Raw genomic sequence first — 23,923 nt, forward strand, 5'->3', positions numbered from 1 at the left:
ACGAGAAAATTATGCAGTGTTTCGGGCTGGAACAGTTTTATAGTCGGTTACCTGAGAACGTGCGGTACTGGGTCTTGGATAGGCCAGACGTTAGTACAGTGGCTAAAGCCGCCGAGCTAGCCGAGCAGTTTGTGACGCGTCGGGCTCGCGGAGCTAAGGACGGTCAAAAGGGTGAATTTGGCTCCAAGTCTGAGAGGCCGAAGTTCACACCCATGAGAGCAAGGGGGGACACACGTAGTGCGGATGCGAGTGAAAGCAGTCCGACCGAACGTAAGGAGATGGCGGCAGCCGAAGCCGAACGCAGAAAGCGGTTCGAGAGGAGGCAAGCGCGCGTGTGTTATACGTGCCAGAAGCCGGGTCACTTTTCGGCGCAGTGTCCAGAAACAAAAAGAGAAGTCGTGTGTTTGTCATTATGTAGCACTGACGAGAACATGAAGCTTCTCGAGCCTTAAATGCGAGACTTCCTCGTGAACGGGAAAGAGTGCCGAGTGCTTCGTGATTCCGCAGCTACAATGGATGTAGTTCACCCCTCTTACGTAGAACCCGATATGTTCACGGGCGAGTGCGCATGGATCAAGCAAGCCTTGGAAGCTCATAGCGTGTGTCTGCCCGTAGCAAAAGTGCTTATTGAAGGACCTTTCGGAGCACTTGAGACGGAGGCCGTAGTGTCATCTATGCTGCCCCCCCAGTACCCGTACCTATTTTCGAACAGGTCCGATCACCTCCTGCGCGAGAAGGGGCTTTTGTTTGGTGAGGCTAGCGTTCAGGCCTTAACCAGATCGAGAGTTCGGGAGCTCGCTGCAAAGGCGGTAGTTGCGGGGCCGACGTTGTCGAACAATGAGAAAGGGTCGGAGGCGCAGCAAGCTGATATTCCGAGCCCGTCCGAACTGGATAAAATTGAGCCTGTAGCGTTGAAGGCACCAGGTACTGGAGAGGAAATGCCCGACACGGGAAAGTTAGAAGAGCTTCCGGTCGAGCTTCCGGGACTAAGCTCAGTGACAAACAGGGAAGACACCGATCAGGTCATTAGTGACTTAATCATTAAAGCACCGCTGTCGCCTGAGCAGAAAACCGAACTACACCAACTCTTACAAGAGTTTCAAGGTCAGTTCTCTGAGAGGCCTGGTAGGACTTCTGTCCTTACTCATGATATAGAACTTACCTCGCCAGAGCCAGTACGATCCAAGGCGTACCGGGTGTCACCCCGCCAGCGCGATATTATGGAGGCTGAGGTAAAGAAAATGCTACAGCTCGGTGTTATTGAGGCGGGTGAGAGTGATTATACCTCCCCTTTGATTTTAGTTGAGGTACCGGGCAAGGAACCTCGTCCTTGCGTCGACTACCGCAGGCTTAATTCCATCACTAAGGATCAAATTTATCCGATCCCTAACATCGAGGAGCGCCTTGAGAAAGTTAGTAGCGCTCAGTTTATTTCCACCCTAGATCTTGTCAGGGGTTATTGGCAGGTTCCACTTACAGAAGAGGCTAGTAGGTATGCGGCGTTCATTTCACCAATGGGAACATTCCGTCCTAAAGTTTTGAGTTTTGGTTTGAAGAACGCGCCATACTGCTTTTCAAGCCTCATGGACAAAGTGTTGCGGGGACAGGAAGAATTCGCTTTACCGTATTTAGACGACGTAGCGATATTCTCCGCATCCTGGTCTGAGCATATGGCACACTTGCGGGCAGTGCTAACCCGCCTGCGCGAAGCGGGCTTGACAGTCAAGGCTCCCAAGTGCCAATTAGCACAGGCCGAGGTTGTATACCTCGGTCACGTGATTGGACAGGGTCGTCGCCGCCCCTCTGAAATGAAGGTGGCCGCTGTGCGAGACTTCCCGCAACCGCGCACGAAGACCGATATTCGGTCGTTCTTAGGTGTCGCCGGCTACTATCAGAGGTACATCCCCAGGTACTCCGATATCGCGGCTCCCCTGACGGATGCTCTAAGAAAAACAGAGCCCCAAACAGTCGTCTGGGGCGAGACAAAGGAAAGAGCTTTCAGCGCCCTAAAGAGCGCCCTAAAAAGCCAGCCTGTGCTACGATCGCCAGACTACACAAAAGGGTTCGTTGTTCAGTGCGATGCTAGTGAGCGAGGCATGGGCGTTGTACTGTGCCAAAGGGAAAATGGAGAAGTGGAACACCCCATCCTGTATGCTAGTCGTAAGCTGACCTGTCGTGAGCAGGCGTACAGCGCCACCGAGAAAGAGTGTGCGTGTCTCGTGTGGGCCGTTCAGAAATTGTCATGCTACCTAGCCGGCTCGAGGTTTATCATTGAGACGGATCACTGCCCTCTCCAATGGCTGCAGACCATCTCTCCCAAAAATGGCCGCCTCCTGCGCTGGAGCCTCGCTTTGCAACAATATTCCTTTGAGGTGCGCTACAAAAAGGGGAGTCTCAACGGTAACGCCGATGGCTTAAGTCGAAGCCCCTAACGTAGGAATCCGCCTCACAGTTGTTTGTTACTGATGTTTTCTTCCTGAGGCAGGATTTTTAACATATTGCTTTTGTTTAGTGTTTCAAAGTGATGACGTGCTTTCTAGTGCAATTTTCTCATTTGTGGACGCGTTCTGAGTGCTGCTTGACTACTGTAAGGAACTAGGCAGTAGTATAAAAGGGGAAAGAGCCTGGCAGAGCTTAGTGAGGGTTGTCTCGTGCTTGCTGACTGAGCGGTTGCGTTTCGGCGTAGTTCTAACGCTTGCTGGGAACGAGCACAAAAATGGCAACTCTCCCGAAGTCACTTTGCAGTGCCCTGTGTGAACCTGAACCTGAGAACGAGGCCTTCTCTGTGCGCTGCGCTCAAGCAACGTCGAGGGACGACCGGTTTCGATTACGAGCATCATCGAGCGACATCCCTCCGGACAGCGGATGCAGTCCCCTGACCATCGGGATCTCCTTTTCCGGGCGGGGCGGTCTGTTACGTCTCGGCTACGACGCGCGGTAAAGCCGGCGCGGATGCAACGGACGCCGCGGCTTCGTTCAAAGTGGCGGTCATTTTGGGCCCGTTCATCGCTGCCGCAACGCCTCCCGCCAAGCGCGTCCAGGCAGGTTTCAGTGCCACGTGTCGTCGTGCGTGCGTGTGTGTGTGTGTGCATGTTGGTGCCCACGCTTGTCAAAGCGCGGCAGCCGGGGAGAGGAGCTCCCCAACTGGGAGGCGAGGAGGTCTGACCGGCGCCGGCCCGGCGGACGCGCACGTCACGCCTGAACATGTTCAAGCGTCGCCGTATCGGACGCCTCCTCCCAAGCCGTTCCTTCTTGCCCTCGACTCCGTGGGTATAAAGGGAGCTGCCCCGGACGCCAAGGGGACTTCATTTCTTCCTTCAAGTAACGTGGTCGCCCTGACCGGCTGCTCTTTTGCGATGCCAGAATAAACAAGTTGTTCTGTTGCCAGTCGACTCATCCTTTGCCGGGACCTTCGGATGTTTCCAGCTTTGCCCCAGGCCGCCAGGCCAACGCTACCCTTGGGGCTTGCAACCCTTTTGCAACAGGCTGCGGCTTTACCAGTGGTGGCATACGCGATGTTAATGATAATAATAAATAGGTGGTTGGGGAAAGGAAATGGCGCAGTATCTGTCTCACATCTCTGCGGACGCCTGAACCGCACCGTAAGCGAAGGGACAAAGGAGGGACCGAGAGAAGAAAGGAAGAAAGAAGTGGTGGTGGTGGAAACATTTATTGTCAATACAGAGGGGGGGGGGGGGGGCAAAACCTCCTAACATGGCACGAGCAACCCTTAGGGGGCTGCCTTTACAGGGCAGATGACAGCCCTTGGAGGGCTATCCGCTTCAGGGCGCCGGTAATTATCCGGCGCTGGTCAGCAGCAGCGGAGCTGGCCAGGAGAGTCTCCCAGTATGACTCCTCCGTGGTAGGGGATGGAGGGTTTTGGAAGGTAGGACATGTGAGGAAGACGTGCAGAAAGTATCCCGGTTTCCCGCAGAGCTTACAGGAAGAGAGGAATTGATCGGGGTAGCGGGCATGAAGAAGAATAGGGTTGGAGCAGTTCAGGTGTGGAGGCGGCGCGAGTGGGAGGCCTGGGTGAAGGTTAGGAAGGGAGCCAGCGGTGCGTAAACGCGCCGGGTATCGCGGTAGTGCGCTAGAATCTCTTTGAACGTAAGCAGACGCTCCTGGGATGGTAGAGGAGGTCCAACTCTAGCCCGGAAAGTGAGACTTCGGGCGAGGAAGTGGACCTCCTCGTTACCCGGGAGGCCTCCGTGTGCGGGGGTCCAGATAAGGGTTACGGGGTGGGTGGGGTGCCAGAACCGTAGAAGTCGAGCCGCGGCGCGGGATATCAGGCCTTTGGCAAAATTGGATGGGGCGGGTTGTGAGTCGGAGATAATTTTGGTGGCAGAGGTGGAGGCAAGAGCGAGTGCAATGGCCGCTTCCTCTGCAATTTTCGATGAGTCTGTGGTGACGGATCCTGATGCGATTAGTCGGGCCTGAGAATTAGCGACGGCGAGAACCATGCGGGAGCCCGACGAGTACGCTGCCGCGTCCACGTAGGCTACCTCGGCACTGTTGCCGTAGAGCTTGAGCAGGGCTTTGGCGCGGGCTGTCCTGCGTTCTCCGTCGTGCTCGGGGTGCATGTTCTTAGGGATTAGAAGGATGATGAGATGGGAGCGTAGGTTTGGAGGTATGGGAACCCCCTCGGTAGAGTGTAACATTCTAGTACACTCTACCCTCGGTAGGATGGGTGATCGGGGTGATGCCTAGCTGACAAAGTAGAGTGCGGCTTGCCGCGGTACTCGACAGGCGAGTCAGCTGTGCTGTTAGGGTGGCTTCTGCCAGTTCCTCAAACGTGTTGTGGGTACTGAGGTTGAGGAGCCGGGCAGTAGAGGTGCTGGGGGGTAGGCGGAGGGCGACCTTCGTGCAGCTCCTGAGGGGCGCGTTGATGCGGCCCCGCCCCTTCTGCTTTATGGGGAGGTAGGGGAATGAGTACGCCGTGCTGCTCGTGATGTGGGCTTGGGTGAGGCGGAGAGTGTTCCGCTCTCGCAGATCCGCGCGCCGGTTTGCCACGCGCCGAATGAGACGGGTAGCTTGCTGGGCTTGGGTACCGTAATGGAGGGTGCCGTAGCGGAAGAAAGAGGTACCGTAGTAGAGGGCACCATAGCGCAAGAAAGAGGTACTGTAGTGGAGGGCTCCGGAATAATTTCGACCACCTGAGGATCGTTAGCGTGCACTGACATCGCACAACACACGGGCGCCTTAGCGTTTTGCCTCCATAAAAACGCAGCCGCCGTGGTCGGGTTCGAGCCCGGGAACTCCGGATCATTAGCCGAGCGCCCTAACCACTGAGCCACCGCGGCGGGTATGTGATCATGGCGTACTGCAGTTCTGGTACGCGCAGACGGCGCATGTCTGAGCGAACTGCTTCCTTGAGGTGCCGTGCAACCTACAAAAGAAAGAAAAAATAAAAGTCTGTCTGTATAATTTTAGGACTGGTCGTCAAGGAGGAGTTAAGCATTCGCTTGCTGCCACGATCGGGCGTTAAAGCGTTAAAAATACTTCAAGCAATTTTGAACAGCACGTCGTTCGCTGGAGAGCCTGCCACAGTTTTTTTCTGCTCTCTTTACTATGCAGTGTAATTAACATGAAATGCCCTGAAGCGAAAACAATGGTAGCCTTACCGCATACCCAGAATAATTGCATATGACGATCCCGATTATTCGCTTGTTTTCAATAGGGTTTATATGTGGTTCTTCTTGAGAAACGTATCTAAATAGCCGCCTCGGTGGCTCAGTGGTTACGGCGCTCGGCTGCTGACCCGAAAGACGCGGGCTCGATCCCGGCCGCGGCGTTCGAATTTCGATGGGGGCGAAATTCTAGAGGCCCGTGTACTGTGCGACGTCAGTATACGTTAAAGAATCCGAGGTGGTCGAAATTTCCGGAGCCCTCCACTACGGCGTCCCTCATAGCCTGAGTTGCTTTGGGACGTTAAACCCTATAAACCAAACCAAACCGTATCTAAATACAGGACAAGGAAGGTGGGCAACACAGCGCTCGTGTTGTCCATCTTCCTGGTCCTGTCTTTCACGCCACTTCTCAATATTAACTGACACCAACCAGCCCAATTGTCTACGCTTGGGCTTACATGGCATTCGATGTGTGGGTTCGACATGTTTTTCCGTGCGGCTATAACGGAGCACGCGATCTGTACAGTCTATAGGGGGACAAAAACGCGCCAGGTTGAAAACACATGCACAGTCATGTGAAGCTTTCTCGGGCAAAATTTTCGAAACTTGGAAAATTGTAAGACACTGTCATGGAATTATTGAAGGTAATGGTCGATTATTTTGATATGTAGAAAAAATTTCTTTGAATGTGTTCTCAGTTGTCCCACCCTAAAAATGTTTACGAAGATAAAACAACCTAGCTTTTTGAAAAAAAAGACAAAGAAAGGGCATGAAGATATTGGGTGCTACTGCGGAAAATTATATATTGCCACGAACCTTTGTAGTGTTTGTTCATTCTTCAAAGCTGCCGCCACGCCGCTTCATCACTCTGTGGGTGCAAGACGCGACCAGGTTTAATTTGATTGATCGCATTCAGGCGGAGCTGATTCTACATCGTTCCAGAATGTGCTAGTAATTCTACACGCTTTATTTCGAAAGTTCGCTGCCAGCTTTAAATTGAGCACGGCTGACAGCGGCGGGCATTCTGTTCGACGACCGCCGAGCACGCTTGTTGCTACGCCGCCGCCGAGTGATTCAGTCCATTGTGGGCGCAAGTCAGCCCAAATAAAGAGTTTTGTTTAGTCGCAATTTCCCCTGTATTTCTGCTCTCCGGAGGGCAGTCACCACTTCGTGACAATATGTAAAGGCATCATATTATGTAAAAATGTTACGTCTAGAGGACAGCCTACAAAGTACTAGGAAGACGACATGAACGCTGACGGCATGTGTTCTTCATCGCGGAGGAAAATTTAGCCACATATCCCCGCAAAAAGTCACCAGTGCTTGTCCTTGCGGGGGCAAGTTGCAGAAAAACGCGAAATGGAGTTGTGCAGCGCGACGAATTTTAAAGCAAATCACACTCAAACAGCGTAAAAACCCGGCGATTGTATGTAGACATGATGTAAATGCTGTGTCACCGCTGTGTCACGGGACTGCATGTTTGCGCCCTTCCGATATCTTCCCCCGCCAAACCAACCTAGCGCAGAGCAGTGCGCAGGCAAGCTTTTTAGGGGTCAACCTGTTAGAAACGCGGAGAGAAATGAGACGTCACGCATGACAACACGTCATGTGTCACGTGCCAGATCACGTGGCATATGAATAAACTGGATGAGACAACGCTGCTCTGGTGCTAAAATATCGTAGAAACACATCTTTGTCTAGAACACGGTGTCAAATTGTTCAACCGATAGTCCTGAACTCAGTCGTAGCGACAAACAATCAGGCAGCAGAAGAATCCAGTCTGCTGATTGGCAAGACTTGTGCCTGCAGACTGAAAACAGCTGGCAGAGATATCGACGACTGCACTCGGCGGCAGTCGCGATGATAATGTTTGTGGATCCCGCCCCCTCTGAATTGAAATACCGCTGCGAACTTCCGAGATAAGACGTGCGAAGCATCGACAACGACAGCGTTTTATTCTTAGTGTTCTAGAGCTCATTCTTCATGTCTGGGATAGCAAGCAAATGATAAGGGTTTGGGCAAAAGGTGATGAAGAAAGAAGGCCTGCGACTCGTCTACACATTTGCGTCTCCACATTTTTGGCGCCTTGTGCACTGGTTTATATGCTGCCTGTCGGGAACTAGAGAGTTATGTCTTTAAAAGAAAGCCTACGCTCCTAGCTTTTTTATTCCACCCTCCAGTGGTCGTAATGAATTGCTGCTAAGATATATTTCGCTTTGCGCCTCGGCTATCTCGGTGTAGTCAGCGCTTCTCTAGACCTGGAGCACGGGCTTTTGCGCGGCTTCCCCGTGTTATCACCTCATCGATGGTCCAAAAGTGGAGGATTGATACCGTTGCCTCGCAGCGGCAAACAGATAGCAGCCTGACTCAACGTAGAAGTATAGCTGCATACTGCAGTGACCGACGCGCTCCATTTCTGCGCCAGTCTAGAAACGGAGTGGTTCTTCCAGAAAATCCAGCTGTTCACTCGAGGATGGCTTCCCTCATGAAAGCCTGTAGGACCGTGATTGTGGAGCTGCTCGTGTACTTGTGGTGCAACGTCGCCAGGTTGTTGTTTCATATCTGGTATTTCTGGCAGAGGCCCCAACACTTGCCGCCTGTGAAAGACGACCTTCTCCGACACTCGGCGACATCGCTCGCTGCAGCTATCAGGAAGGGCAAGGTGAGGCTGTGCTTTGTTTCGCACCGTTTTCGCTTTTACAGTGATTTTTATTGCAAGATTTATGCTCTTGTGTGAACGGTGCTGGCATCACCGCCGTCATAATAAGCACCGCCCCCCCCCCAAAAAAAAATAAATAAATAAGAAAGACTGGTTGTTGAACCAAGAAAACAACATACGTTTTTACCTGCTTCCGTTATGTTGGGAATCAGGCAATAAGGAAATGAGAGCATAAGCTCCAATGAATTAAGTGTACCCCTTCAGTGGCGCACATTTGAATCACTCTCCGTTGTCAGCGGATGGATGCAGAAATTGTTGGTGACAAAACATTAGGGCGGCACCAGTGATGACGCTGACCGCGGACGCCAACTCTACTGGAAGAAGGTTTCAGGCAGGCCACTTGTGACATTTGAAGCTTGACGACGATGCTCAACGATAAATACAGCGGACTCAAAAACGAGGACGCAGGGAGACAGCTACCCTTTGGTGCACAGAGAAATGTAAACTCGCAACTGTGGAGATTGAATACTTCTCCTTAGATAACTTCCGTCTCATATTTCATCGCCAAGTCACAATTTAGGCTGCTGTTGTCACTGCTGTTTTTCCTGTTGAATAAAAAAAATTAATGTGTGGTTAGCTTAACAGCCATCTGGTAGCTTTGTTTGAGCTTCAAACAATTGTCAATGCAACACACCCACAGTTGAGACCAATTTTTTGCTTTTTAGGAAGCTTAACATTATCAGCACGAGCCCCTTTACACAGCAGAGAGCACGTTAATTGTCATCGCTGTGTATTATGCTTGGAATGAATCAAATGGCGGGCATGACAGGCAGCATCCGCCTTTTTTTTCCTCTTATCGATAGCAGCATCTCTAGGTAGCCTTTACCCAGGTACGTACAGTCGCTTTCGTTTTCGTTACCGAAGGTGAGAGCGTGCACATATGCCACTGTTAGTCCACGAGGGCAGGCACAACACACTGTAGGCAGTGCAAGGCCTTATGACTTCATTGTGTGCATCGCTTTTTCTTCACAGATATGGACGAACGTCTGCGTCAAACGCAGTCTATGCTATCAGCCTACTCGATGAAGTTAGTGCGTCTGCACAAACTTGCGTACGATAAATAAAGATTTCTACAGCACCTGCAAGTAAAGCCAGGTCGTCACGCATCGGACAGACGACAATTGAACATTAAAAAAAGATATAGGCATGCCAAAGCACAAGAACGGTGCTCAGTTTAAGTGTGCTGCGGGAAGAGATCGAAGATGCAAAAGACTGAGATCTTTCTCAATTCTAAGTCTAGAAGAAGAGAACGTTTCGCAGAGTATTACTAGGCCGTATGATTGGCTTTAACCATGGAGTCAAAAAGTGAACATGACAGCGTTAAGAGAAGCAAATCAATATTAACATATTCCTGCTTTCGTGTTTGAGGACAGTTAACAGGGGGGATTAGAAGGCTAAGAACTCGAAACAGTACAGCCATACAAACAAACGTTTGTTGTTTTCCGCGGGCGCAACAAAATAAACTTTAAAGGAATAAGGAATAGTAGAAAAAGAAACTATCTCTGCCCAGCCTGGCAAACGACTTCCATGAGAAGCCTGGCACCGTGAGAGGAAATGCATGCTGGAAATCATAGAACGAGTGCCATCGTAGTGGGTAAGAGACCGTGCAGGAGAAATGCAGGCTTTTAGCATAGGTGATAGATACCACACCGCTTACCGTCGCTGGTCATGCGTAGATGGTCTTGACGCGGCAGGTGCGCCTGCATCTGGCCGACACTTGCCGGCATGTGGCTGCCTCAGGGATGTCTGCGCAGTAGCAATAGTGTTATGCGCTATGATAAATGACTCATTCTCATGAGACCACAACTCGTGGCCGTTTGTGTGTGCTTGTATGAGCGTTTTGCTCGTCAGGCTTATTTCGAAAGCGTGTCCAAGGGGGCTCGACGTCTTACGCTTCCTTTTAATTGCAGGTAAAAAGCGTTGACCTGATTGCTGCATACATCAAGCGCATCCAAGAGGTGCAGCCCTTCATCAACGCTGTCGTAGAGGAGCGTTTCGAGGAGGCGCTCCGGGAGGCCGAAGCGGCCGACCTGCTGGTAGCCTCCGGCACCGCGAGCATGAAACAACTAAGCCAGGAGAAACCGCTTCTGGGCGTTCCGTTTAGCGTCAAAGACAGCATAGCTCTAAAAGGTGCGAGAAAATACTTCTTAGAAGTGCCTGACGAAATTTTTTTTTCATATTTTCTTCTTACTCGCATAGTCGCCATCGTTCAATATATTTTAGTGCCAAAACACTGCCTCACGACGTCAAACCGGCTCACCGGTTTAAGTGAAGCTTGAACTTGAGGCTGACCGTGGGCCACGGAGGAAGACTATATAGGAGTGGAAACTCCGCTGTCTGCGGCGACCAGAAAAGGTCACAAGTCCGCGGCGCCACTATCATGCTGGCGGCGCCTGGCGGCCTGTAAAGAAACTACCGCCGTTTCGATTGCCATGGCAACCGGTCGAGCGTGTTGCTCTCGTTCGGCCGCGCGCGCCTATGCTCACCTTCTCCCTGCAGCACTTGAAACCGCTTTTGCAATTTTGAACAAAACACCTGCGTCCCATCTTATTCTACCAAATTCCGAAGGAGGCCGCACTGCGTGTAGCAACGCTGTTAGTATTACGGCCCTCGAACAGACACCGACAAGAACTGTTGCTGTTTGACTTAAGGGCGCAGAAATACAACGTCACGGCGTGCCCGCTGAAGGAAACGCCCGTGTCATCTGCTTTGAACTCCCGCCGCCGGAGCCGCCTGCCCGGGCGCTGCATTTTTTTTTTCGCTGAGGCTTCTACGAGGCGCCGCACGGCGCCGCCACTGCATACGGCCCCATCGGCACATACAATTGTGACTTAATCTGGTCGCCTGCGCTCGCTCGCGCTGACGGGAGTTTCACCTCCTATATAGTCTTGCTCTGTGCCTTGGGCAAACCATAAATAAATAAAAATAATAAATATTGTCGGGACTGGATTCGAACCCATGGCGGCGCGAATACATAAGCTTCATTGGTCACTGTGGCCGTGTTCTTCTTTGTGCGTCCGTTTTGTTTGCGCCCACATTTTCATCATGAACAGCGTCCAACGAGACCAACTTTCCATTCTGTTGATCAAGTGCTTCTACAGTGATCAGCTTTCTGTCTGCTGTCGACAGGGCATGTACGAAGGTGATTGCTAACAGGGTAAGATCTACGTAGGAGTCCAAGCAGCGAAAGGAATGGGATGGTTTTCAGAAAGAGAATTCGAACCATAAATTTGATATTTGTGGCTTCCTAAAGAAATGCAGACAATACAGATTTTCTGCATGAAGCTTTCATAGGGAATGAGAATCATGGGAATGCATTTGAGTTAAAATAAGAGCAGTCACTCAACGGTCTTCAAACCAAAGCGCTGAGAAAGGCTGTGTGAATATTGTGGAAAATATTTACATGTGGAACTCTAGGTACGCTAATTATTCAGAAAAGTTAAGTAATATTTGCTTCATGGTGATATTGCTAATTAATTAGTTCGCTGACGAAATGTGACGTGTGCTTGCTGTGTATATGATGCGATTGGGCTTATAGTATCGTCATGGCCGCAAGCACGTACACCGACGAGGACGAAGTGAACTGCTCGTTCGTGGAACGTAAGCGGACGAAGTGTGCTTTCGTGCTGGGAGCCGATTGCCCCTGGTTGTTAGGCTGCGCTGGTATTAGTTCTTCCTTTGTAAATACGTCCACTCTGCATATCTTTACGGTACATTATAGGTAGTGGTGCGGGGTATCGTTTCCACTACCAGTCGCATTAGAGTTATAAACTGATACTTTTATTAGTCAGAACTTGACGACTATTTCTGATAGGTTGTTGTTCTTCCAGTTTCTTATTAACGGCTCGCCGGCGTTCAAGTGACGTCGGCGTACAGAGTCTTGTGAGTCCGTGGAGATGGGGAAATTTACACTACCCTTTTTCTTTTCCTCACCCTGTAAACTGCTTGCCTGGTGGCAAGGCTAATATAACCATTTTAGTTAGAGCGCCTTTCTAAGACAGGGTATTTCAGAACTTCCTTCCCGTTCCTTCTGCTCCTAAGCGCCGTGGTAGGCCTGCAATCAATTCGGGCTGCGTTCACTAGAAAACAGACGCGTTCTCCCGTTGGTTTAGAATACGCTATGGAAAAATCCTCCAGGCAGTGTCTGGGGCAAACAGCAGAGTGAAAATTCAAACAAGCTTCAGGTGTTTTTAGGCTGGTGTTTGGCTCGACACACTTCAGTCAGTATTGGTGAAAGTTGGTGGTGCGTTGGGTGCAGACAACGTTTATTGAACCGAAAATGGACAACCGTCTCGGCGCCACAGAAGAAACATGCAAATTTCTGGTGTTCACGAAAGATTGCTCCTTTATTTTCGTGCTTTGCCTTTGCCGTTGTAGCTCACATGCTTTCTGCGAGAGCCGTATACTGATACCTTTATGCGCCTTCATGACTTCCACTTCTGAGGCTCATCTCGGTTGTAACACAGTGCGCGGAAAAACACTGCAAATGAATAGTAAAACCCCATGAGTATTAAAAAAAACTCGCAGATGGATCACTGTATAATCTCATTTGCCTGCTCTATAGCAAGCGCCTTTAATAGGGTATGTTCAATTCAACGTTGCTTCCAGTGAGATGGTGTCACACCTGCCCGTTGTCACTATGGTCTGTCACGGACCTGACAACCTATCAGACCAGCCTCTTCTACACAATGGAGTCTATCTCACTTGTATGCCGGACCGGTCTAGTTTGGTGCAAGTCCCAGACATTAAGAGTCTGTTCTTTCGAACACACGTAGACGTCAGGAAATCCTAGTGTTAACACCAAAATACATCATTCCACCCTGGTAAAATTTTGGACTAGTTATGAAAAGGATGATCGCATTTTCTCCCTCTAGGCATGCTGCAAGACGCCGGTTCTTTGGCGCATCGCGGCCACCGCGCTGTGGAGGACGCCCCCACAGTGAGCCGGATGCGCGAAGCAGGCGCCATCCCGCTTGTGTTGACCAACGTGCCAGAGCTGTGCATGTGGGCTGATGCCCACAACCTGTTGCACGGCACAACTCGCAACCCCCACGACACTCGCCGCGGACCCGGAGGTAGTAGCGGTGAGTCCGATGGTGTTAATAAAGAGCGACACAAGCCCTTATGTCGGCTGCAAATCAAGATAGTTCCGCACTGCACTTCTCCAAAGACCCACAGCTATGTCCACTGCGTGGAGCCTCCAGGCAACGCATGATAGGCAGCCTGCTAAAGTACTCTAGTATTCTGTTATCTGCTCAAGCGTTTTACTAACGAAAGAGTATAAGGGGCCTAACCTCCTATATGTAGACAGTAAAATGAAATGGGTAAGATCACGCGTTTTTTAGCATACCTAGTTTTTCTGATCAGCAACTAAATAGATTCATCTTTTGGCCGCTATAGTAGCGAAGTAGCAAACTGCACGTGGCTAAGTGGGGCTATCTCAAACTTGACAATTCGATAAAACTCCAAGGTTCCGAGCATTTCCGCGCTAACATAATGATTATCATGGCTGACTCTTCCTGTTCGCAGCAAATCATGACTTATAAAAAATTGGATTGGACACTAAAGCCCCACCTTAAGGGTATGACGCGGAATCGTTAATGGGTTAATGCCCATATATGCGCAATTGGTCGTTCCCGACTTCACATTCGTAGATACGTGGGAGTCCTCATACCCCTTCTGGCGCAGTGGTGCAGCGGTTAAGCGATGCGCCACTTCCCTGCGATGGCAGGTGCTCCCAGCGGTGTGGCTTGTGCGACCCAGGCTGTTCATCCGTGGGCGCTTCCCGAAGCAACCTCTCGCGATCAATCATTCATTTAACTGCCACCTGCCACGGTGGTCAGTTTGCTCACGAAACGGTGAACGGGTTGCGATGATGCCTAAAGGTCACGTGTCCTTCTCCGGCGATTTTTTGCTTGCATGGCTGACGATGATGACGCCGCCGGATTTTCTGCATAAGTTCCTCTTATCTTGGCCCTCCTCAATGAACCCTGGCCAATCCCTTTTCGGAGGTATGGGTCATGCCACTTAGGAATCAACAACGGGAACCTTAACGCTGTTGCGCTAAAATGCTTTCTGTGCGCACACAAACTACGTATTTTGGACGGCCATAGGAAATCAATGGCATGTACCCAAGATTCGAAATTCTCGCGGTGGATCGATGGATAAAGCTGAACCCTTTAAATCGGGTTGTGGTTCACGCCACCGAGCCAAGACTCGTGCAATTTCACGCATCTTGATTTTAGCCACCAGTCAGGTAACCCTCGCTTGGTTATTTCTACCCGCTTAAAATCTATTTTTCTTTGACCGTTCTTAAACCTTAGCTCTTGGAATAAATCAGCCATTCTAAGGTGAAGCCCTTTACAGAAAATTATCAAGTGCACAGCCATTTCCTCATACTCTCCACACGCACCGTATAACGTGTCTATCTCATGGTACCTGACTCGATATGTCTCAGTCCGCAATACTCCTGTCCTGGCCTCTAACAACATAGAGCTTTTCCTAGAATTATCGCAGATATTTTATTTGGCGATTTCCTGCTTAAACATTCTGTATGTTCCCAGTGCCGATTTCTTCAACGTCCCTCTTTTCCACAGAGCCCTCCCTGTTTCTTTGACCTTTTTCTTAACCGATAATTCCTGATTTGCACCCCCCCCCCCCCCACCCCCACCCCCGACTGCTGTCCATATATTTGCTGTTAGTTTTCTAGTTTGCTTCCTCCATTTTCTGTCGACATTCTTTATGCACAAGTATCTGAAAACTTTCCTAGCCCATAGCTTTTCCCCCATTTACCTCAAGCACTCCTCAAATTACATATTACTGCTAGCTTCTCGGCTCCCGAATGATGCCCATCCCATATCATTGTATCTCCTGATTCTGTGTATTGCCATATGCTCACAAAGCAAGCCTACCTTTCCCGCGCTGTTTGATTTTGTGATTTGGCTGTGCAGCGCCATGCGGCATGCGGTGGCAACATTGAAAACTAGAAGCATTTGTTTTGTGCTTATGCCCGCTTCATGGGTCGTCTGCTACGGGTACCCCAGTATTGCACGAAAGTCCAGCGGATATCACCCGGGGCAGAAAACATTTGTGGTAATTACCTGCAGAGGTATTTGACAAATGCAGAAAATTAAACAGCTTGTGAAATAATTCTAAGCATAAGTTATTAAAGTATACGCTAGGTTTATTTGCATCACAGATGATTGCGCAGTGCAAGCCTTGTAAAACTACTTGCCTTCCTGGCGAGTGGTATACGTATCTAAATTACACTTGCTGAAAGAATGGCGATGTAATGCTGCTAGCAACGAAGGCAGTTTGCAAAATAGCTGTACTGTCTCGGAATGGCGATCAAGGTTTCACGTGGCTCTTCACCAGTGACTTGGTGCGACAACAATTGGGGGCGGGTATTTGTAAATACGTGATGCTTATTAATGCAGGTGGCGAAGGCAGTCTTCTGGCTTCAGCGGGCTCCCTGATAGGACTAGGCACAGACATAGGCGGAAGCGTGAGAATACCGGCCGCCTACTGCGGGGTCTTTGGTCACAAGCCAACAGCTGGTGAGTCCCTTGACGTATTTGAACGATGCAGTACTTGTTACATGAAATTCTCTGGGAGGCCGAGTTTGTTCCCTCCTAATGCTGTTAACTGTAAAGAGGAAACAATACATTTGAATACAGATGTACCATTATTTGGCAGTCATCGCTTCAAATTTTGGTACATGGACAATATTTGGCGGCTATTCTGAATTGCGCGACAGGTTGTTTTTGTTTCGCTCTGTCGATGGTTAGAGAGCGTTGTGGATAATCAGCGAACAGCAAGTGGCGTTCGGCACAGTAGTCTAGCCTTGACGAAGGTGCTGAATGACAAACATAACCGACTGCACCAAGTGGAAAAATCTTGTGTTAAAGGCCCAGTGCTTTCAATATAGCTGCAGCAGTCCAAATAAAACAAGTGTACTTGCGTAAGTCTATTCGCCAACAGCGCGAGCATTTGGCTTTAATGTGTGGTCAGCATTTGTTCTTTTCCTTTTCTGACAGGAGCTGTGCCAAACGCCGGACTCCTACCAGACGTGGGAGAAAACATGGGGGAATACAACTGCGTGGGCCCCATGGCCAGGTTTTCAGAGGACCTGCCTCTGCTGCTGAATGTTCTTGCCGGAAGTACAGCCAATCACCTCAGGCTAGACGAGGAGGTCTGTATCCAGGTCGAGAAATTCCCTGGCATCATCAGCAAATATGCGTGTTCCTGTGCTTGTTACAACAAATTTATGCGGTAGATGATAGAGCTGAAGTGCTGCTCGCTATGCATTCGTCATTCCCATGCCTTCTGTCGCGCCTATTAGGATCAATATGGACTGCCAAAACGCACGCTAGAGGGTTCTGTTTTCGCGTAGCGTATAATATTGCTTCAGTGCCATGGAAAGATGTGTTAACGCCATTGTTTTGCATTCCCGTAGCTCGTGGTCTCGTGGTGATAGCTTTGGTCTAGCGACTAGCGATACTACAGGCCACACCGAACCAACCAACGTTCACTGTTAACTGAGGTGGGAGCCAGTAGGAATAACACCCATAGGAATAATTTCATGCGATAAAAGAAAGGGTAAGGGGGACAACGATGTCTGTAATAGGGAGCCGTTTCTTCCCATAAAGTGTGTGTTCTTCTCTTGATTTCTTTCCTTGGATGGATGGAAACAACCTTTATTAGACGAGAGAAAAAAAAAGAAATCTTCCAGGGTGGTCCCTTACTAGTCCAGTAGTCCACGGGCTTGTGCTTCACATAAAACTCGATCGCACCAGTCATTTCTGGCCGGCGGGCTGAGCGGTCCGTGAAGCAGCCTCCCAGGAAGAATGAGTGGGATTGGGGATGAGGGGTGTGGGGAAAGACATTCCCAAAGGTAGTGGGAAAGTATGGATTTGGGCACGCCAGAGGTGTTACAATGAGGACGGAAGCTTTGGTGAAAGTTATTCCTTTTTGGTCTTCAGAAGATCGGAAAGATATTGGCTCGTAGAACAGTTTCCTGTTGAAACTGGAAATTTTGCAGAAGCGCTAATAGCGATAGCGATGTTTGCTTTGCAGGTGAACCTGAGGGCGCTCAAGGTGTTTTTCACGGAAACTGAAGGAAGCCTTTATTTCAGCCGCGTCACTGCAGAAGCTCGTCAGGTTGTCCGGAAGGTGAGTACCATTATTGCATTTCAACAAAGATGCCGCTAAGACAGCACGACATATGCTACCACCTGCCTGCACGAAATTGCGAGCAGCAAGCTGGAGAGAGTGGGGTTATACGCGGCATAGATTTCTAACTCATCGATTTTTTTATTCACGTATCAGCAATGAAATATTGACCAACTATTTGCTTCCGCCTAGGTATCACGCTCTCTAAATGCTGAAAGCTCACTGAAGCGCTACACAGTAAAATTTAATGATATTAAGAACTTCAAAATATTGCGGTTTGCCTCATCACGCAGTGCAAAATGACATTTCACTGGGAAAAATGAGACTCTACCAAAATTATATTACGTAGTTTGGCAGTCGGTGCGTACAGAGTTGGCTGCATTGCTATCAAGACAATCTTGATGAGCCTATCCGTATGACAAAAAAGGGGGGGGGGGGCATGCAGGCAAAACCTAGAGCTGCTTTGTTCTATGACCCATTTCAGATGGTACTCGCACAGCCAGGCTTTCGTGTATCCTGGCTACGCGATTCTTTCTCAGTTCTCTTCCAGCTTCGCCGCCTTTTTCTGTTTAGTGTGATGGTTTTTTTTTCGTCTACTTCCTCTGTGATAACAGATTTAGCTCAACTGGTAGAACGTGAGCACGAGCATTTGGACGGGATTTCTGGTCATACCTACCAGAATTATTCCACTGTAGTGCTGTTAGGTAACCGTCCTTGCTAAGCGGAAAGAGCACGGGGCATAGATTATAAACAAATTTTGTGCATTTTTTTTCGCCCCATATTATCTCGGTTTCTTTACTGTTCGGTTCAGAGGATCTTTAAGGAAGCCGAAATGCTTGGCGGCATCGGCGCTTCTTGATGCTATTCAGATATTTTTTTCTGTTTTCTTTGTGTCACACGGCTATCAATGTTTTCCTATTCGAATATGCAGAAAGTACTGAATAGCGGCAAAAGAATGGAGTAGTTTTTTTGAGCAAACAATAAAACCATTATCGTTTCTTTACAGCCTGCAGTACTCTACAGCGTTGCATTTTGTCCCATATGTAACTTGCTGCGAAAGTAATTCTATCGCAAGAAAAGTGAGGTGCAAATATTATTAAGCTTTTCATAATATACGAGCAATACGCGCTGAAATAACTAAATACATACAATAATCCCTCAAGCTTGGTCGCCTCAGCTGCTGTGTTTTGAAAAACATGGCAATTCACAATTTTTCGACTGCTCCTCCGCTCACCAACGCTTGCCTCGCATCTTTGTTTCGTGATAAGAAGAGGCCAATCTTGACAGCCTTAAGCTGAGGGTCAGTTAACGTGTGGGGGGTCATATCAGCTGAACATCCACTTTCAATATTTTCACGTTTGAAGGTTAGGGGGCGCTAAGGAACAAAATATCGCATTTTGTCCCATATCATGCTTTTCCCCACTGCTCCCTAAATGTTCATATGGGAGGCGTCTTTAACGATTGCGCCTACTTCTGTGGGTTACAAAATCGGCTTCTTTCCGCAGTCGCTTGCCTGCCTCTCTCCTTCCTTCGCCCATGTGGATGTACGTAACAACTTTACAGACAAAAGCTCTGACAAGAGTAGATGTAATGGCTTTTTTGCTTGCTCTGAAGCTCTAGCCTCATTTTCGCGCTCTCTAGGATAAAAAATGTGGTGGGACGATGTTCTAGGACAGTGGAGCTGTATTGAAAAAAAAAATGAATGCTACAATAGCGCAGAAAACATGAAGAAAGGACTGGACAGACACAAGGAATCCGATGCCAGCAAGAGTTTTGGTGCCCCTAAAGGCACCAAAAGCAGTGCAGTAAAGAAAATAAGAGGATACGAAAAGCAGACACCGAATAAAAAGTCTTGCGAATCTCTGTTTGCCACTCCGTCCGGCAGGCGTGAATAGCTATTTGTACAACACATTCTAAGATAGGAGCAAGCTCCGTTTTGCCTGGTCAACGATCACATTAACAAAAATTCGTGTTCACGCACTGCGAATCGAACCAAATCGCATGTTCATTCAACGTGACTCACCCAATGAGCAGCACTGGGACACGAAACAGAAAAAAATTGCAATAAAGGCAGGAAATTAAAACAAACCTCTTAACTAGGCTTGACATAAAACTGCGGAGACTGTAGTAGAGCGTGGAATGAAAGAGTGCCGAGTTCGTTCTTTGTACATTATCTTTGATTCGATTAGACTAGCAATAATTGTCAGATCACCATGGAGCCAAATTGTGCATTTATTTAAAGAATGACTTTTATGGTGTTTTGGAGGGACGTGTCATTTTTCTCAATGAAGTGGGCAAAATGCGAAATTTGAAAATTTTAAAATTTCGTTAAATATTCTCAGAGCAGGCCGGAGTTGAAACGTACCACATTCCTATTCAACTGCGTCTTTCATATTTGGGGAGCGCAATTCCAGGACATATAATTTAGCATTATCGTTCTTGATATTTGCAAATCAAAAAATAAGGGCGGCAATTCACAAATTCGTGTCGCGTTTCTCCCCACTCTCCCCTAAGTCCTCCTGAGGCACAACAGCTAAAGCAATACAAACGCTCGTTATTTTTTCTTTTTTAGGTTACACGACACCTTCAGGAAGCAGTTAGCTCGGATATTCGCCGGGTGCACGTACCAGAGCTTCAGTACGCAGTGATCACGTGGTTCAAAGTGTGTGCCGCGAGAGAGCCGCACCTCCTCGATCTCGACGGCGGGAACGGGTTCGTCGATGACCTGCGTACATTAGTGGGTGCCGGCCGGCACACGCTAGCCATGTTGACCGCCTCCAAGATGGCGGCCGCGGCGGCCTCCCTGTTTTCCAGCAAGCAGTATGCAGAAAAGTTCCTGGCCTCCGTCGACGCCCTACGCGACCGCCTAGAAGACACTCTGGGTGACGACGGCGTCCTCATCCTGCCGGCGGCTACGAGCACGGCTCCGTACCATAATCAGGACCTTCTGTTCTTCGATTCGGCAGGAATGACTGCTCTGTTCAGCATTCTCAAGATGCCCGCGACGGTGTGTCCCGTTGCGAAGTCAGCGAACGGACTGCCTCTGGCTGTTCAAGTGGTGGCGAAGAGGGGAAACGACCGGCTGTGCCTCGCCGTGGCCAGGGAGATTGAGCGGCAGTTCGGTGGATGGATTTCACCTTGAGTGCCCTACTGAGCGCAGATTACAGCTTTTCACGAAGGGCTACATACATCAAAGAACTTTTTTAATGCCTTGCGGATCACAGCGCATGACATCAGTGTGTTTTTGTTTGAAACCATTTATGCAGTAAAGTTGTCATTTTGACAATAGTGAGCGAATGTATAGTGTTTGATACCATAAAGCTATATGGGGCTACATCAGTTGGTTGCACGCTGTAAGCTCTCGCTCCGCGCAGGTTGCAAAGCATTGTTGCCTTTAACCGACTGACATTTTCGAGCGACGCGTTTTATGGAAACGAAGTAGTCGGTCACTCAGCGCATCAAATAAGTTGGTCCTTACACGATGACGCGTCTTTTTATCGCATACAGCGGTGCACAGAGAGCCGGCGTTTGAAAAAAAGAGAGGGAAAACGGCAGAGAACCAGACACACAGGGGGAATCAAAGGTGTCGTGCCTCGTACATACGAAGTGAATACCCATGCACATGATGTGAAGGGAGGGGGAGGGCATGACCATTTTGTGAGCATCCACAGAGCCTCTGGCTACGTCTTGGCGCTGCGTGAAACCATAGCCAAACAGAGGCCCACAGGTTCAGAGAACTCAGTGGTTCCACTCGGTGCAACGTGTGGCGCACGAACAGGTGAAGTTCACAGACGATGAGCAGTTAGAAAGACTCGTAATGAAAAAAGAGTTGAGTGCAATGTAAGAAAGCAAAGTGTGTAACGGCTGTATCTTACCGGTGCTCGCCTATGGAGCAGTAATATGGAGACTAACGAATAGGGTTCAACTTTTATTGAGGACAACGCAGCGAGCTATGGAAAGGAAACAGATTAGTGTAACGTTAAGGGACAGGAAGACAGGAGAATGGGTCAGTGAACGAACGCGGATTAATGACATCCTAGACAAAATCAAGAGGAAGAAACTGGTTTGGGCAGGGCATATGGGGGCATGTTTCGGTAGCTTCGTGTTTAGTGTGTAGCACAGAATTGTTTGTCACTGTTGAGTCAGCCATCGCTCGGAAGTCGAACCGTCAGTCAACCTATGTATGCGCGTCTTCGGCAGCCGTTCGGTACTGTGATTCGGCGCCCCCCTCGAGGGCAGATTCGGGCCCTGAAGAACCATATGACGTCATTTAATGCGGCATGATGACAGATCTCGTTTATTCGGGCCATGACCATGACTTACGAGGTAGAACATGTGGTATACCCAGTGTTTCATCCAAAATTGGCAGCAATTTTTAAAAATAGGGTTTTTGAGTTAGAAAACCGCTATTTTTTCGTCATAGCATTGTCAGTGGTGTAGGCATCAAAATATAGCTAAGACGTGCTAACTGGTACGCTGGTTAGCTAATACAAAGTACTTACTTTCTAATTATCACGGTTAGTCCCCTTACTGTTGTGAGGCGTGTAGACCACGGTAATTAGTATATATAGATATATCAGTTTTTATAAATTCGAACGCAGTTACCCTGGGCGCTGTGACCCAAGAGAGTTCGGCCAGATCGCGCCAGAATATCCACGCTTTAGAAAAGCTTGCAGGCAAAGCTACGCCTCCGGTGCAGATAACTCGTAGAAATAGCCCAAATTTGTTGCGTCACAGTGCCGAGGATAACTGCGTTTTGAAAATGATAAAAATTAATATGAATATTAATTGCGGTTGGCTACACACCTCTGAGTAAATAAGGGGACTAACAGTGATAGTTAACGCTGAACTACAGAAGAAACTGGCGCCAAATTGGACAACTCAGTTGCAAGTTGCGCCTGTCCAGTCTTTGTTGCTGTGTGTTGTCCGATTTGGCGCCAGTTTTTTCTGCTGATATGCACCAACTAGCCCCCCAACATGTTCTACTCAAAAAGTGAACTATTCAGTACAGACAATAGTTGCAATAAGTAAATTTGTGTCGCGTCTTTCCCCAATGATATCAAGTTTGGAATGAGTGGAGTTCTCTTTCGTTGCCCATCGCGGCTGTACGGGGGTGCTAAGTCTTCCTGATGGATAAAAACAAATACAATACAAACACGTCGTATTCTGATGCGCTTCTCCACTGACAATGTCATGCGGAAAAAGGGATCTTCCAAATCTAAAATCTTTCTTTAAAAAACTGCAGAACATCTTAGATGAAACACCCGTTATATGGTAATGCGTAAGCACGCACAACAACGTTCTGAATTGGCACTTGGCGATATGTTGTCTTTCGCCGGAGGCGGTGGCCGCAGGCTCTTCCTGAAAAGTTGGAATAACAGCTTCGTGACGTTGTTCTTTAACTGCCCGACCGCTTCTGCAGGCAGAGCCACAGAGGTTTCTAAGAGGGAAGTCAGCGTCAAAACAGCTGTTTTCTTTGGAGTGCCGGTCAGCTAGTTTTCGAGTGCAGCACAAACAAAGCGGGCGGCGAAATACAGCAGCCAGACAGCGTAGTGTTAAACTTTAGGATTGTGTCTGGGTACTATCGCCTTATCAGAGCCTGGCAAGGGAATCAGAACTTTCATTTTGTGGCTGTGGCTGGGCCGGTAACTCGAGAATGCTTAGGAGAGGAAGTTCGTCCGGGTGTACAAAATCTTGATCGCATCAAGGTTCCTGATGCACACAGTCAAACTTCAATCAATTGCTCCGAGCACTCGAGGCCTTATTGCGGAAGCTAGTGGTTTAAGCTCTGTTTCCAAGCTACTCTGTTTTCATTACATTAGAAAATCTTGTTCATGGTCTGAATCGCGAGCAAACAGCAAGCGCGAAAAGTATGCGCGTAGAATCCTGCTGAGCGCAGGCCTTTGGTTCTGTGTGCGACTAAATGTGTTGAAACACTTTGTAAACTCTGTTCCTACACAGCTTTGTTGGTTGTTCTTCGTTTTCTTTGTTAGTAGCTTCCGGCAGGGTAGCTTGACAGTCGTTTCCCGGGCGGAACGTATACCAAAGGTATATACAATAGTGGCACTCTCGTGCAGCAGGTTCCATGTTGTACGAATTCGATGTCGGTTTTGCGCGCCCCTATAAAGTTAATTTTTGTCTTTAACTATTTCGGTACCGAAGACGAGCTGGGTTCGTCCAAACAGTTTGTACCGCCCACCCCGAAGACGAGCTAGGCACGCCGTCGCTCGTGCAGGTTCCCACTGCGTAGCAAAGGCGACCTTTGTTGTGAGAACGCTTCTAGTGTGCGCTATCAAAATATGGCGCTACAAAAAAAAAACCTTAATGGGCCGCTAAATTCGGCCACAAATAGTTTGAAAGCTAAAAATGTAACCAATAAGACACTGGGACTGGTACCCGGGGACCT

The 23,923-nt window shown here is 48.9% G+C and overlaps 1 protein-coding gene across 1 annotated transcript; it reads left to right on the forward strand.

Moving 5' to 3' along the window:
* Positions 1–7,830: 7,830 nt before the first annotated feature.
* On the forward strand, positions 7,831–20,805 carry LOC144121429 (fatty-acid amide hydrolase 2-B-like). Its single transcript, XM_077654619.1, has 7 exons — positions 7,831–8,289; positions 10,257–10,476; positions 13,221–13,430; positions 15,783–15,902; positions 16,383–16,537; positions 17,422–17,517; positions 20,090–20,805. Exons 1-7 carry the CDS (start codon positions 7,933–7,935, stop codon positions 20,657–20,659), a joined length of 1,728 nt encoding a protein of 575 aa, XP_077510745.1. The 5' UTR covers positions 7,831–7,932; the 3' UTR covers positions 20,660–20,805.
* Positions 20,806–23,923: the final 3,118 nt, after the last annotated feature.

Source organism: Amblyomma americanum, chromosome 2 (assembly GCF_052857255.1).
Source record: "Amblyomma americanum isolate KBUSLIRL-KWMA chromosome 2, ASM5285725v1, whole genome shotgun sequence".
NCBI classification, from domain to species: domain Eukaryota; kingdom Metazoa; phylum Arthropoda; class Arachnida; order Ixodida; family Ixodidae; genus Amblyomma; species Amblyomma americanum.

What these genes read in the sequence shown, in the direction of transcription:
- LOC144121429 (XM_077654619.1), top strand. Translation starts at nt 7,933, where the DNA reads ATGGTCCAAAAGTGGAGGATTGATACCGTTGCCTCGCAGCGGCAAACA. An exon ending in TGGTCACAAGCCAACAGCTG is followed by an intron (nt 15,903 to 16,382) that starts GTGAGTCCCTTG and finishes CTTTTCTGACAG; the next exon opens with GAGCTGTGCCAAACGCCGGA. An exon ending in CTCGTCAGGTTGTCCGGAAG is followed by an intron (nt 17,518 to 20,089) that starts GTGAGTACCATT and finishes TTTCTTTTTTAG; the next exon opens with GTTACACGACACCTTCAGGA.